This window comes from Phyllostomus hastatus, unplaced genomic scaffold (genome assembly GCF_019186645.2).
Source record: "Phyllostomus hastatus isolate PE091 unplaced genomic scaffold, TTU_PhHast_1.1 phas_contig_38, whole genome shotgun sequence".
Classification (NCBI taxonomy): Eukaryota; Metazoa; Chordata; class Mammalia; order Chiroptera; family Phyllostomidae; genus Phyllostomus; species Phyllostomus hastatus.
In genome coordinates, this window is record NW_025333869.1 from 28,410,071 (window position 1) to 28,425,141 (window position 15,071).

Consider the following 15,071-nt stretch of genomic DNA (forward strand, 5'->3'; position numbering starts at 1 on the left):
TTGACACCCCTAGCCTACACCCTGTGTGGCCATTTTAACATTGAAGATGGAAGAAAATGCTCAACATTTTTGGCATGTTATGCTTTATTGTTTCTAGAAAGGTAAAAATTCAACTGAAAGGCAAAAAAAGATTTATGCATTGTATGGAAAAGGCACCGTGATTGATTGAACATGTCAGGAGTGGTTTGCGAAGTTTTATGTTCGAGATTGCTCCTTGTACGATGCCCCACGGTTGGGTAGACCAGTTGATATTGATTGTGATCAAATCGAGACATTGAGAGCAATCAACTGAGGGAGATAGCCAGAATACTCAAAATATTCAAATCAGTAGTTATTGGTGAAAATGGAAAATATGTCATTTTACAGAAATAACTAAATGGACTTTTTGGTCAACCCAGTATTTTCTTCTTTCCCCTGGAACTAATAGTTCCCAATCACAAAATGCCCAGGAAATAAAGGCAATCAGCTGAATTGGAGGAGCTCAAACAAATGGACAATGTTTATGTGCCAAGGAAGTGAAACCAGTTTTTCAGGTTCAAAACTAATATTCTCTCAATACTAATAAAAATGTATTTCTTTTAGAATACAGAATACAAAGGGGAGTATTGGGCAGAACATCCTACAATAAAAATATTTTGGGAAGTATTTCATGAATTGCCATTGGAAAAGAAAAAACAATTTCTGTGTAAGTATTTCTAACCATTGTTTTGTGAGAGTGCAGTCTAATATTAAGTCAGTCCCATAGGAGATTGATTTACTTTGGTGGATAAGGTTTTTTTATAGTATTATTCCACAGTCTTGTTTACAGTGTTTTATTTTGCCTTCAGAATAGAATCGGTTCTTTCAAATGAAAAGTGTAATACTGATTACAATATACTAGGGTTGGAATTATTCCTTTTAGAAAAAGATCTTTCTTTGTTGAGTTTACATTCATTTTCTCTCTACTTCTGCACCAAAAATTTGGGAATTTCTGTAGAAAATGGAACATTTGCAGGACTTGGTTCTTATAAGTCTGCATTTTAAAATCTATTAAAATCTGTATACTAATTAAAATTTCACATTTTTAAATAAAGCTGTCAGAATTCATGTAATCTAAATCATTAATATGCCCCCTTTGATACTCCTGCTATTGGCAGGAGTATTTTTGTCAGTCTTTTCTTGACAATTGAAATGAGAATCTTGGTTAAATTACTTTGCATATTCTAAGGATGACAAGTCATTCTTATGTGGTATGAGTTCTGTCAGTTACAAATATTTGTCTAAAAATGACTTGTCACCCTGACTGGTGTGGCTTATAGGCTCGAGCACTGGCCTGTGAACTGAAGGGTTGCAGATTTTCTTCCCTGTCAGAGCACATGCCTGGGTTGCAGGCCAGGTTCCCGGTTGGTGGCATTCAAGAGGCAACTGATCAATGTCTCTCTCCCTTCCTTCCCTTCTCTTTAAAAATAAAATCTAGCCCTGGCTGGCGTAGCTCAGTGGATTGAGCGTGGGCTGCGAACCAAAGTGTCGCAGGTTCAATTCCCAGTCAGGGTACATGCCTGGGTTGCAGGCCATGACTCCCAGCAACCGCACATTGATGTTTTTCTCTCTCCATCTCCCTTCCCTCTCTAAGAAATAAATAAAATCTTAAAAAATAATAAAATCTTTAAAAAAAATGACTTGTCAGAACAAACAGAAAATCATAATCCAGACTACATTTTGTATTTGATTATATTATAAACTAGTTCTGAACAGCTATTCCCAAAACTCCCAAAACATTTTTGTCAGGGACAAGAGTCATTCATTCATCATTTATTAAACATCTTTTTAGAAAAATATTGTGTGGCTATGTCACAAAATTATGTTCCAATTCTGGAGGTAGGCTTACACATTAGAGCAAATGTCAGTGGAAAGCTTTGCTATAGTGACCATTGAAAATAACATACATACATGTATATACTGTTTTTTTTGTTTTTTTTTTTTTAATGAAAGTGGTTGGCTGAAATGCTTTTTTTTTCTTGGCAGTATTTTTGACAGGTAGTGATCGCATTCCTATTCTTGGTATGAAGAGTCTAAAACTAGTCATCCAGTCAACAGGAGGTGGTGAGGAATATCTCCCAGTTTCACATACCTGTTTTAATCTTCTGGATCTTCCAAAATATACAGAAAAAGAAACTCTACGCTCTAAACTGATCCAAGCTATTGATCACAATGAAGGCTTCAGTTTAATATAACTTTGGCATTATAACTAGTTGTTCAGTTTACTGCAAAAGCATTAAACTAGTTGTGTTTTTCTTGTGGGGAATGATTTCAGTGAGGTGACAGAGGGTGGCACTATTTTAATTCTTACTTGCAAAATGTTCAGTGCTATAACTATTCATGAAAGCCAAGAAATAATAAAGGAGACCTACAAATTGTGTTAATATTAAACTTACTGTACAGAACCATGGATTTTTTTTTGCCAGCTACCAATAAACATTCAAGTATTGTGAATACATTGAAGTTTTACTAACATGAATTTTAAGAGTTTGCATATTTCACAAATGATCTGATGTATGAGTGCATGGAAATATTGCTTGATTTTTCTTCAATCAATGGGTGAAAAACTGTTAACCTTGGCCTGCAATAGTCATTTGATTATTTTTTCATTTTGTAAATAATGTTAAGTTTTGTAATAAAATAGTTATGTTCTGATACCAGTACAGTTTCTATGGTTGTAATTGAACTGAACTGACTTTTTGACTTTTAAGGGTTAAAAATTATGATTTAAATCTTATTCTAAGAGCTTTAAAAGCAAAAAAAATTAGCATGGTGAGAACAATCTTTGCTTTTTCGCTAGAATAAATGTCCTTGTGCAAACCTAAATTATGGATATTAGTTATCTAAATAACTTGTAGTTCTTTCCTGTTGTGAGAGATGGGAGGTTATCAGAAAACCTAATACTTAGTAATGGAAGAACTTTGTCCTACAATTGCCAGCAATAGAAAAACATTGGCTACTGTTGACAACCAATCACTGGCTTATAGGTTTCAAAACTATTGATGCTGCAGACTAGTAGGTAGTCAGAATTCTCAGTGCTTTAGAACTATTTCCTTGAATTTTTAAGAAACAAATCTTAGCAATTTTATGGTGCTGATGCTTAGTTATCTCCTGTCATTAAATTGTAAGTTGATGCAACACATGTGACTTTCTGCTATAATGCAAATATTTATTTTTTAAATTTATAAAAATATGCTGTGAAAACTGTTCAAATAATAAAGATTTATTGGTTTAATAATTAAATTTCCAGTGGTTCTCATACAAGATTCACAATTCTTTAAGAGTAATGTCTCAGGGAAGGTCTCTTAAATTTTGGATTATTTCCATCCCCATACAAATTTGGCTATTTTATAGAGGTCCCCAGGTCTTATAGCTATAATTTCAAAATCTAAAACAACTCTTGAAAGAAATGTGCATGTCTCATTTTATAGGAAAACCTGGTCTGAATTGTTAGTTATTTATGGTATTAAATGGGACTAAAGGGGATTGTTTGCACATTTTATTGTGGCACTATTAATGTGATAACTTGTCTTTGATTTAAATGCTGCTTCAGACCTGTATGGGGTGCTCCATAATATATGTGATTTAAAAGATTTTTTAACATTCATAATTCCAAAATGTAAATGAGCCCAGGATTTTTGGAGAAGAGATTGTGGATCTGTACTTTCTAGTAGTCTAACCTAAAAACTTCTACTGGTGATCTATGTCTTTTTAGATAGATGGCCCTAAAACAGTATTTTCACCTAAGGTAATTTTCCTCAAAATGGCATTCTTCCCTATGAAAATTATTCCATGTACCTCATATTAATGCTGTTTCCCTGTGCATCCTTTCCTTGAAGATAGTGATTATTCACATCAAAAAAACCTATGTGTGTACCAGGTGCTATTTGGTTCTTTAGTAACCTCAGTATGCTATGAAGCTGATATGTGAATTAGCAGTCACTTTGGATCAATACAGATGGAGTACATTGAACAAATATTTTAATAAGGACCTGACATCATATCTGGAAACTCAGGACAGAGGTTAATTTGGTAAGTCTGATACTCTTTTTCCTCCCTCTGTTGCTGCAAACACACAGTAATATTAACAAGGATATTAGTGGTAGAAAATTAAAATCACTGACAATTTTTCAAATACCCACTTGCATTTTAAAGCTATAAGAAAAATACCTTGAGCTTTGTAGACCAGTGTAGAAAGTAGGCAAATAGTTCACACTAAATTTTAAGGATGATTATAGAGTTGGTTAAACTTGAAAATATTTAGTCTCCTCACAGATTTAAGAGCAATCATCTTTGTAGCTCCTGTCTTGAGTGTAGTAATTTTAACCAATAGCCATTGTTCAGACTTGAGAAAGCAGTAGAACCAAGACATGGCTTTAAATTGGCATGAAATAAAACCAGGATGCGGGTTTTTAAACAGAGTATCAGCCTTCCCATAGGGTCCACTCATAAAGGACTATTCATGGGGTTCATTTCTACTAACAACCTTTTGGCCTTCCTGACATGATTTCATTGCATTTAGTTTAACAGAAAGCCCTAAATCAAAGTATAGGGTCCGGCAGAAGTAACGCCTGCTTGAGTGTGGTTGGCAGGGTAATGATATGGGTGTAATAATCTAATTTTAATTTGAACATTTCACTGAAAATGTTGTATGGTGACACTACAGAATTACATGCTTTTGATTTTGTAATAAAAAAGGGGGGCTGTTACTTGTGTCAGACCCTGTATAATATGCATAGGGTAGTCTTGCCCTGAAGAGCATACAGTGAGCCCTCTGAAAGCAAGAGAAAAGTGTTCCGGTTCTCAGCTTCTTCTCAACCTTTTGCACTTTGGCCACCCAAACCCATGGTAGTTTCTCCTTTTGCTAAAGAATTCACTCTAGTTCAATAGCCACTTGCTCTTGCCAGTGCTAATTAATGAACTATTTCTAGAGATAAATTGGGAATGGTCTCTGTTTTATGTAAGTTGGCCTTCCTGTTACGCCATGGTAACTTCCTTATTCCTTTCCTTTCTCAACCCTTGCTATACTTTTGAATCACCTGAGGTTACTTCAATACTGTGCACAACCCCCACCTTATGCCAATTAGGTTTTTCTCCCTCAAGGTGATGCTCAGTAGGTTATACACACTTTTAAGTTCTCCGTTGAGAGCTGTTCCATATTTCTGCTAGCATCCTAGCTTGAGTTTAAGGCTTAAATATAATTCATTTCTGAGTGGAGAGATTTTGGTGTGCTTACCACACTCCCCTTTTAAATTACAAGTCTAGGAGTTGAGCCTTGTTTCAAGTAAATAACCAGGTAATGCTTAATAGGTAGAGGATGTAAAACACCACTGATTGAAGGAACACTGTTATTCTGTAACATCTGAGGTTGGTATTTTGCTGGTAATTTTTCTAGTGCAAGCAGGATATAGCAGAGCAGAATACTTTAATTCACTTCAAAAGTTTGTGGGGGGAGGAAGGCAGGAGACCTGAGAGCAGTCAAGGTTTATTCATTACATACACCTTTTAAGGGGTGTGTTCCTATTCCTGGCCTCTTGAGTGTAGTACTTTGAAGAATTTGAATGGACTAAGCAGGTATCCAAGGTCATTCTCAAAAAGTCCATACCCAATATGGTTTGTAGTCATTTTTTTGTCCATTCCTTCTTGCATGAAGATTTGGAAGATCTAGCACCAGGAGACTAATTTCACATAAAACCTGGATGCTTTTATAATATGGGCTCTGCATTCACTACATTTGCACCATTCCTTGCTGTGCACTCCCAAGTCTTTATATATCAAGTTTTTCTTAGGCTCTGCCTTTTCTCCACATTTTTATCTATTAAGGCCCCCAGCCTATAATGGTTGAAATACAATTTTGAAACTTTTGGTGATGAACCAATTGCTACAACCCAGCACTATCAGTGTTTGCTTAAGTACCATTCTGGTTAGACCGTTATAAAGTGAATGAAGAAATTTACTATGAAGAGAAAGTATCTAATACAGTCCTTAAAGCTGTACAAACTCTGGAAGATTTTTAAATTTTATAACTTAAAAAATGTAAGTTAATGGGAAAAAGGTCAAATGACAATTTTAATAGACTTTAAAACAGTGTACAAGTATAAAACACTGGTTTTGTATTTCAAAAGTTGGAGGAAGATACCCAGTCATTAAACAGTCTACAAAACATATGCCAGTAGATTACATAAAAGACTATGTACAATATAAAAAGAGCTGAAAACAGTCTTCACTGTAAAAATAATTTAAAACAAATTTTTCAATTTAAAATATTGTATCTATAGCACAAACACATCATGCAAATGAAAAACTAAATACACTGCATTCTGTAGTGTAGCCAAATTCAGATTGAGACAAATAGGTCGGGAAGTGGCCATTCAGAAAAATTTTTTTCTCTGGCAATAATGGTCCTAGCTGGATTTTATGCTTAAAGAACAGCTATATTTTCAAAGTTTTTTAAAAAAATTGTAATAAATACCAAAGCAACATAGGAATATACTTTATAATTTGGGAGTAATGTTGGGAAAAGTCTGGAAAATAAATGTTTAGTGTGCAATTTTATAAAGTATGAACTTCTTTGAAAGGCTAGAAGCTTCTGCAGCTGAAAAAGTTGATCTCTAGTTTTAAGGCAAGCTAAGCTTTTAAATAAAGACACAGATAGGAACTAATTTCATTCATTAATTATTCTGCTATTACAAGTTACGTCATGTTTATCTCCTTAAACTAGGCTAGCAGTTTGGTGTTTATTGCACCAAATACTCCCAACAGGAGACATGTACTTACTGGCTGAGTTACATACTACTTTGGAACCATACTCCAGGACCTGTCACTCTCATCATCTGTGGAGAAAAGCAACAGTCCATAATATTACACTCTCCCCAAAGTACCATTATTATAGATCATAAAGGCTTTTGCATATTCACATCTTGGCAGTTTAATACTTGTGGAAAAGGATCAATGTAGGCTCTACCACAGTGATAGGTATTTAAACAACAATGGCAAAAATTCTCAAAACTAAGGGGACTCAGGCAGGCACTATTGTTTCTAAAGCAATTGAAACATTTCCAAAGCATTTATTTGTTTTACAGGTTGGTTTTATGAGCCAATATAGACATTTCTACATGTCCACAGGAAGTACAAAAGCCATCTTCACTTGAACAATACAGTATTCCTGAAACTCTTAGCACCAAGTCTTACTTTAAAAAACAAAGACAACCGAGTGCTCTCCCACATATTGTTGACTTCCTTCTACTCACATTGCATGTCATGAGATTTTTTAAAAGTTAGCTGCCACAAGTTTTGGAAAATGCCAGTGTTTAAAAATAGGTAATTGTGCTAATAAAGAATCAAAAGTTTAGCAGAACAGAGATTTGAGAATTTCAAACCATTCAATGTAACAAAGAAAAATGTGAAAATACCATTCTTTGGTCTAGATAAGCTGTTCCCTTTACATTAATTTAACATTCCAATGGCTTTTGAAAACTTTAAAATGTTGAAACTCACTAAACAAAATGTATAAACAAAATTATATATACATATGGGTGTATCATACAAATGAACCTTCAAAAGAAAATCTTGACCAAGAGCAGATTAAAGATACATAGTACCTTTCTTTAAAAAAAAAAAAAAGTTAGTGTTGAGTGTACAAGTACAGAAATAAGGAAGTTAAAAATTACCCATAGGAAAAAAACAATCTATTTTACTAGTCTATAAATATCACACCTTTCTGGTTTCCTTTGTTCTATCGTGTTCACAAGTAAACATTCCTTTTGACATGCTAAGTTCCTAATGCTGGTGGAACAATTCCTGTACCTGGACAACTACTACATTATGATTTGTTTGACTGATAGTTAATGTCTGTTGCTTCCTGTTTCATAGATACAGCATCATTAACTGCCTCCTGATCACCTCCATCAGCTCCAAATTCTGTTCCTCCAGCTCTCTCATTAATATCAGCATCATCTTCCAAACCATTGTAAAATTCTTCAATTTCACTTTCGTCCTCAATGGGTTCTTCTAAACTTGGACTCTGGCATGTTCCACTATCACTATTACTGCCACAAGAACTAGAGGATAAGACGTCATCTTCAGAGTCTGAATAAACCTCAGCACCATGGAAAATGTAACGATTTGGTGGTAAAAACAGATATTGATTACCTGGAATACAGTAATAAAAGAAATGTTATTTCAGTTTTGTAAGACTAACTCAGTTTGATTGGGCAGTCTGGATTAAGTGTAGGTTCCAGCTCTCTTTTACCTGAGTAGTATTAGTAGATGCTGTTATTACTATAGTGATGTTCAAAACCAAGTTATAGACTCAGTACTGGATGGAAGACTTAGTTCTGCTACTCACCAGAGCTTTGTAAATTTGGGCAGTTATCTCTCTGCCTTAATTTCCTCATCTGGAAAAAAATAATTTCAACAACCCTATGAGGTAAATGCAGAGAACCATGTTCAATGAAGGTTACTTAACCAACTCCTTTGAACAGATTTGATGAGGATGAAGTATCCAGCCTATCCCATATTAGATACCTAATTCATGTTAGCTGAATATAGCTTCTCTAAAGCACATATGCTTTCAAAGCATATTAATTAAATATTTTATTTACCTTTGCCTATTATAAACCTAATACTCGTCAGTATGGTTTCACCACCTATTCTAAGTTACTGGGTTGGCCAAAAGTTCATTTATTTTCTTCTGTAAGATGGCTTTTCTATGTCTGTAACTACATGCATAACAATTTTGTCAGATTGCACTGTGACAGCTGTCATATCAGCGTGCATTTAAAAAAAACAAAAGTGAATTTTTTGTGCAGCCATTTTAATATTGAAGGTGGAAGAAATTTTTGGCACAATTATGCTTTATTATTTCAAGAAAGATATAGACAACTGAAATGCAAAAAAAGATTCGTGCAGTGTATGGAGAAGGTGCTATGACTGATTGAACATGTCAAGAGTGGTTTGCAAAGTCTTGTGGTGGATATTTCTCATTGGACAATGCTTCATGATTGGATAGACCAGTTCAAGTTGACAGCAATCAAATCAAGACATTGAGAACAATCAACGTTCTACCATGAGGGAGACAGTAGCCAACATACTCAAAATATCCAAATCAATAAAGTTATTGGTGAAAATGAAAAATGTGTCTTATTTTACAGAAAAAAGTAAATGGACTTTCTCGCCAACCTGATAGTCTATAGACACTGGCATCACCTGACAGTTGGTTAGAAATTTAAATTCTCAGGTGTCCTGTTCCACCTACTGAATCAGAACCTATTTTTGTACAAGTCCTAATACACACTGAAGTGAGAGAAAGGAGCACTCACCTAGCAGTGGATTTTGACCTTTTGCCCCAACCCCTCCCAAATCACAGTATGAGGTTTGACTTTTAGTTAAGAAGAGCTCCCCACCCCCAAGCCATAGGAACTCCAGGTCAAGAGCAGCTCCTCTAAGATGTTCTAATGACCATCAATTTGCATATGTTAATACTAATAAAGTTTTTAAAGTTTCAGCTTGGTCAAATTTGGTTTGGGTTTAGCTTCTTTTGTTTACATTGTAATTTTTAACAATGCATGGGGACCCTAAACATTAATGATGAAATGTTTTTTACCCTTAAATTCACAGGAACAAATAGCTTCTAATCTAATTTTCACACATAGGTGTTACATTACACCATATCCCAAATTCACAAAAGCCTGACTACTACAGAATATATCTGCAGTGATGTGCCATCTACCAAGCATACCTTAGCTTCTCTTTAAACAGGTTTTCAAACTTTTTTCTTTCCCATAATGACCCAGCCAGTTCTCACACTGAAACAACCTAAATGTTGACAATTATGATCAGAAGCCCAAAACTGATTTCACAATCCCCTAATATATCACAAGTTACAATGTAAAAACCACTTATTTTCTTGTTTCAGAACAACAGAGTGCTCTTCAGTTTTCTAAACTACTACTAAACCATGATCAGAGGAGGGAATCAAGAACTTGTATTATAGCTCCTAACAGAGAACCCCATCTGGTACTTCCTAATAGGGCCCTCTTTGAATCATACCTACTCAGTCTCTTAAGGGATCCCAGATCCCAGCACATGGTTGCACTGAACTTTTCTGTAGTTTGGTTTCTTTGAAAAATGCCTTATTCTGTTCTGGGCTCTCACAAAAACTGAATCATCTTCACAGTCCAAGCACCCTATGCCTATTTTTCCACTCTTGTTGGAAAACTCTTGTTTTCCACTCTTGCAGCTATCGTAACAAATTTACTTTTACCTCACATATGCTCCCACTTCTCCTTTTCAGCCCAACTTCACAACATAAATTAGTGGCAAACTAAAATGAGTGAGTCAAGTCAGGTGGTTACTTGGTTTTAACAGCTACAATTTTACCCTCTTTCCATCAGTTATCTTTAACTTGTCACAATGCTGTGAAGTATGTGCTGTTTTATTTCCATTTTACTGATTTAAAAGGTGAGAGATCAAATGACTTCACTTAAGGTAGACCTGAGACAACTTGTGTCTAATTCCAAAGCCTGTACTTCAAAGGATAAGTTGGTAGAGTAAAGCCAAAACATAACACCAAAGAGAGGTCTCCAGATTTAACCTTTGTTCACTGGGGCAAAGAATTTTGTAGGTTTGGCCTATCCATCAAAAAAGATATTAAGAAAAAACCTCCAGTGCAAAAGCCTTCCAGTGCATAGGCAGACTTAGTATATCAGGGGTGTCAAGTTTTTTTCACCAGGGGCTACATCAGTCTTGTGGTTGCTTTCAAAAAGCCGAAATAATTTTAAGACTGTATAAATGTAACTACTCTTTAACTGTTAAGGAGCTGAAATTACATTTGGCCCTTTGACGGCAACCTCAAGGCTGATGTGGACCCCGGTGAAAATGAGTTTGACACCTGCTGTATATGGTAGAGACTTAATATTACCTGACTAGATGAACAGTAATTTTTCTACTGACTCCTATGCCACATTTGCAAACATAAGCATTATCCTATGCTAGCTCTACTTAATGTTCAAGACCAAAGTCAGAAATTAGGGGGGGCGGGAAGTTTGGAAAGCCTTCTATATAACCAGATCCACTCTGTGTAGCATCTACTTTTACATACACTTATTTTTTAAATCACCTATTTTTGTAACAATACACAAACATCAGTAGATTGATCACTGTGCCTCCAGAACTTGCTAGTGCCTAGTATGTAAAAAGCCCAAAGGCTTATTCAAATGAAGAAAAAAAAAAAAATCATTTACAGCAAATGATCAGAACACTTAATACATTCATCTAAGATGTGTGGTCAGTTCTCTGTATGGTGAGTAGAATGGGACTTAATAATTTAAGCTGTATGTTCAAGACTGCAGCATCTAGGTTAAAGAGTCTGTTTTCGGATTGAGCGTGGGCTTCAAACCAAAGTGTCGCAGGTTTGATTCCCAGTCAGGCCACATACCTGGGTTGCAGGCCACGGCCCCCAGCAACCACACATTGATGTTTCTCTCTCTTTCTCCCTCCCTTCCCTCTCTAAAAATAAATAAATAAAATCTTAAAAAAAAAGTCTGTTTTCTACTTTGATTCAATTAGGATTTTTCACCAGATGTTACTTGGACTTAAATGGTGATTTCCAAAAAGCAGAAAGTGATTTTACCTATGTTAACACTAATTGGTAAAGACTTTCCATGTGGCAACAGGTTAGATGCAATTCCTTATAATTAATGGATAATTAGATGTTTTCTAGATCTGAGACCAACAAAGCATAATGGTTAAAGGGGCAGTCTCTGGGAACTGGAATGCAGTTTGCTTCTTCCAAATCCTAGATGCTACCTTGCATGGGGTATTTAACCTCTATGGTCCTCGGATTTTCCACCTGTAGCAGAGATGTAGTAATAATGGGTTGGCAAAAAAATCCATTTACTTTTTTCTGTAAAATAAAAGACATATTTTTCACTTTTACCAATAACTTTATTGATGTGGGTATTTTGAGTATGTTAGCTAGCTCTCCCACTATTGGCTTCTAGTGGGTAGAGGCTAAGGGTGCTCAAAAGTACCAAGAAACTTCGCAAACCACCTTCTACATTTTCCATCAGTCACAGCACTTTCTTCATACACTGCACAAATCCTTTTCTAGTGTTTCAGTTGTGTTTTTATCTTTCTTGAATAAAGCACAATATGGTGAAAATGTCGCTTATTTTCTTCCATCTTCCAGTATTAAAATGGCTGCACAAAAGTTCATCTATTTTGGTAAGGTTTTTTAAAAAATGCACACTGCTATGACAACTGTCACAATACAATCTAACAAACTATTCTGAATGAAGTTAAAGACAACCAAGCAATACTAAAGCCATTTTATGAAAAGTAAAGGAATGTTTTAGCCAACCCAATAGTTCCTACTTCATGGGATTAAAATCAGGTATTGTTATAAAGCAGCTGACCCACAAAAGCACTGACATCTCAGTCATCATTTCTACCAGCTAAATCTCTTACCAGACAATGGCAGAGCACTCAATATTTCGCAATTTTCTTAATTGTAATGCTTACCTTCTTACTTCCTAGAGTACCACAAGGTACTAAGCATACTTCACACACTATTTCTTCCCCATATTATTTTAAGATACCTGTAGGAGACCATTCTGTGTGGCATGGGCCCAGCTCTCAGTTGGAGATGCATAGGACCCACACCCACAGATAGGTTCTCCCATGGGGAATCAGGCCTGCAATGTGCCTAGGCCACTTTGAGTCTTGCTCTTGCTAAAAAACTCCCTCACCCTGAATTGAGGACATTTACTGCAAAGTAACTTCCTAAAATCCATGCTAAACCTTCCAAGGATGAGTGTAACCAGTTCAACTACTTTTCCCTTTTCATTTACAAATGTCTCTCTCCTATGATGTGATTAGCAGCACTGGCTCCTTTGTTTTCTGTAAAAGGTAACCACCTAAAGCGAACCTGTGCATAGTAAATGAGGACAATCATGTAATGTGCCAAGAAACCCAATAAAGGCCCGTCATGGCAAGGGCCAAGGTTTTTGCTCCCCTTGAGAGAAAAGCCATGCTGTCCCTTTTCCTCCACCGGACTTGTAGTCCGTGTGAATGTCTCATTTCATCCATAATGACATGGACACTGTGGGCCGGAGTCTGCATCAGATACCACTGTTTATCTTTCTCTGGCTAAACTACTCAACTTTGTAATGTTACATTTAGCTGCATAAAGCTACCCTACCAACCAACCTGTCAAAGTTACTCATTTCTTGCAAATATTTTGTTACAATAGTTATACCTTCTAAAATAGTAGTTTCTTACCATCAAGCCGTTTACTAATTTGCTCCTTTGCGAGCTTGGATGGCCAGCACTTTCTCACGGTTTCAGCTACTGAAGTTCTTTCATCCTTCTCCCCAGTGCTGGAGCCAATGCTCTTCAAATCTGGGCTCTCCAACTGTTCTGTAACACTTTCAGTGCTCCTAGTAGAAGTCTGTACTACCTGTGACTGTTCTTCCATACAATCTTTTGATTCAGACATATCTGGATCATCAACATTACTCTTTGTTGCTTGGTCTAAAAGTGTGACAATAACTGAAGAATTTGGTGGTGAAGTTCTTTCTGGTGAACTTGAGCCTTCTGAAATATTAAGAGGTGTGGGTGGCAACTCTGACAAATGTGCCAACTCTTTTTGTGTTCGTGGAGGTTTTTCAGTAATTTCTGAAAGCTTTACAGGGTTGCAGCATAGTTTGGCATATTCACCACCTAACCTATGACACAATTCATTAATTATGACATCACAGTCTCCAAGAAGTTCTACGTCAAAATGCAGATGAGGCAAAGGTTCCCTATTAATTAATATCTGAGGCACTTCATGGGGTATGGAACCTAAAAATAGGGTAAAAAAAATAAGAGAAAAAGGGAAGGAGTTAAGTAAGGTAATAAAGCTATAACAAATGCACTATGCAAAAATCTAACATGCTCCCAATACCAAAAAAAGAAACTGGCCACTAATCCCTAACTAAGCCATTAACATTCCTCAAGCTATCAAGGTAACAGATGAGCAGTTAAGCATCTTTCATAAAATTTCAGGTTCTGCTTCTGTCACCTGGTTATCTCTGAGCAATCTTAGATGACTTTTACTCTGCCTCAATTTCCTTTCCTATAATGAGGATAACAGTACTTTTCCACAAAGTTGCAGTGAGGATTAAATGAGTTAATGTATTTGAAGTGCACAAAAGAGTTCCTGGCACATAATGAGTGATTATTTTACTGAAATAGCTCCTGATATTAGGGGTGTGGGGACTTCCGGTCAAGGTGGCAAACCAGGCAAACTTTGAGCTTGCCTCTTCCCACAATCAGATTGAACTTAAAACTAACTTATAGAACCATTACTGAGAACCACCTAAAAACTAGCTTAACCTAATTCCTATAAGAATATAAAGAGGCCACACTGAAGACTGGTTGGAAGGGCAGAGACACAGCACAGGCAGGTCCCAATCCAGAGGAGGGATAGCTCTACTGCAGAGGTCACCCTTGAAGAGCAAAGGGTCCAAACCTCACATCAGGCTCTGCAGCCATGCCACCAGTGCCAAAAAGAGTCCCCATTAACATCAGACTGTGAAAAGCAACGGGGATTGCATCTGAGAATGATGAGAGTTGTGAGGGACAGTGGTGCTTCTCTTAAAGGATCTGTGCTTTAAACTACAGCACAGGGGCAGCAGCTTGAAAAATGCCAGGGATGTATGGGGAGGAGGTAAATTGATTAACATCAGGGTTAGGGCTGGAGGGGCAGGCATGACAGTCAAGTTTCTCCAGAGACATAAGTGCTAGCAGGCACAGTTACTCCTTTGTTGAACTCACTTCCCACAGCCCAGTGTAGGCAGATGCCAAATCCATGTTCTCCATTAACCTAACAATGATCACCTAGCCCAGTGACTCTAAGACCCAGTCCCACTCAACTCCCTTGCCTGTCCAGAGCTTCTCCTACTGGCTCCTCCACACAAGTGGCCTGCCTCAGTTGATACTACAAACTTGCCCCAAAATTCAGAAACCTCACACAAGTGTTGGCTGGCCTCAGCCCGTGTTACAAACTC

General features: G+C 36.6%; 2 protein-coding genes across 5 annotated transcripts in view; one reads left to right on the plus strand and one right to left on the minus strand.

The window, feature by feature from the left end:
• The window catches only part of HERC4 (HECT and RLD domain containing E3 ubiquitin protein ligase 4), a 129,421-nt gene extending 126,743 nt beyond the window's left edge, over positions 1–2,678 (plus strand). For all 3 annotated transcript variants that reach the window (XM_045842334.1, XM_045842333.1, XM_045842335.1), the window contains 2 exons: positions 583–685; positions 2,005–2,678. In XM_045842334.1, the coding sequence (XP_045698290.1) occupies positions 583–685; positions 2,005–2,213 (312 nt within the window). In that variant the 3' untranslated portion in view covers positions 2,214–2,678. The remainder of the gene's footprint in view (positions 1–582; positions 686–2,004) is intronic.
• A 3,390-nt stretch (positions 2,679–6,068) lies between these two features.
• The window catches only part of SIRT1 (sirtuin 1), a 31,590-nt gene continuing 22,587 nt past the window's right edge, over positions 6,069–15,071 (minus strand). For both annotated transcript variants that reach the window (XM_045842337.1, XM_045842338.1), the window contains 2 exons: positions 13,300–13,863; positions 6,069–8,169 (listed from right to left, as the gene is read on the minus strand). In XM_045842337.1, coding sequence (XP_045698293.1) covers positions 7,841–8,169; positions 13,300–13,863 — 893 coding nt within the window. In that variant the 3' untranslated portion in view covers positions 6,069–7,840. The remainder of the gene's footprint in view (positions 8,170–13,299; positions 13,864–15,071) is intronic.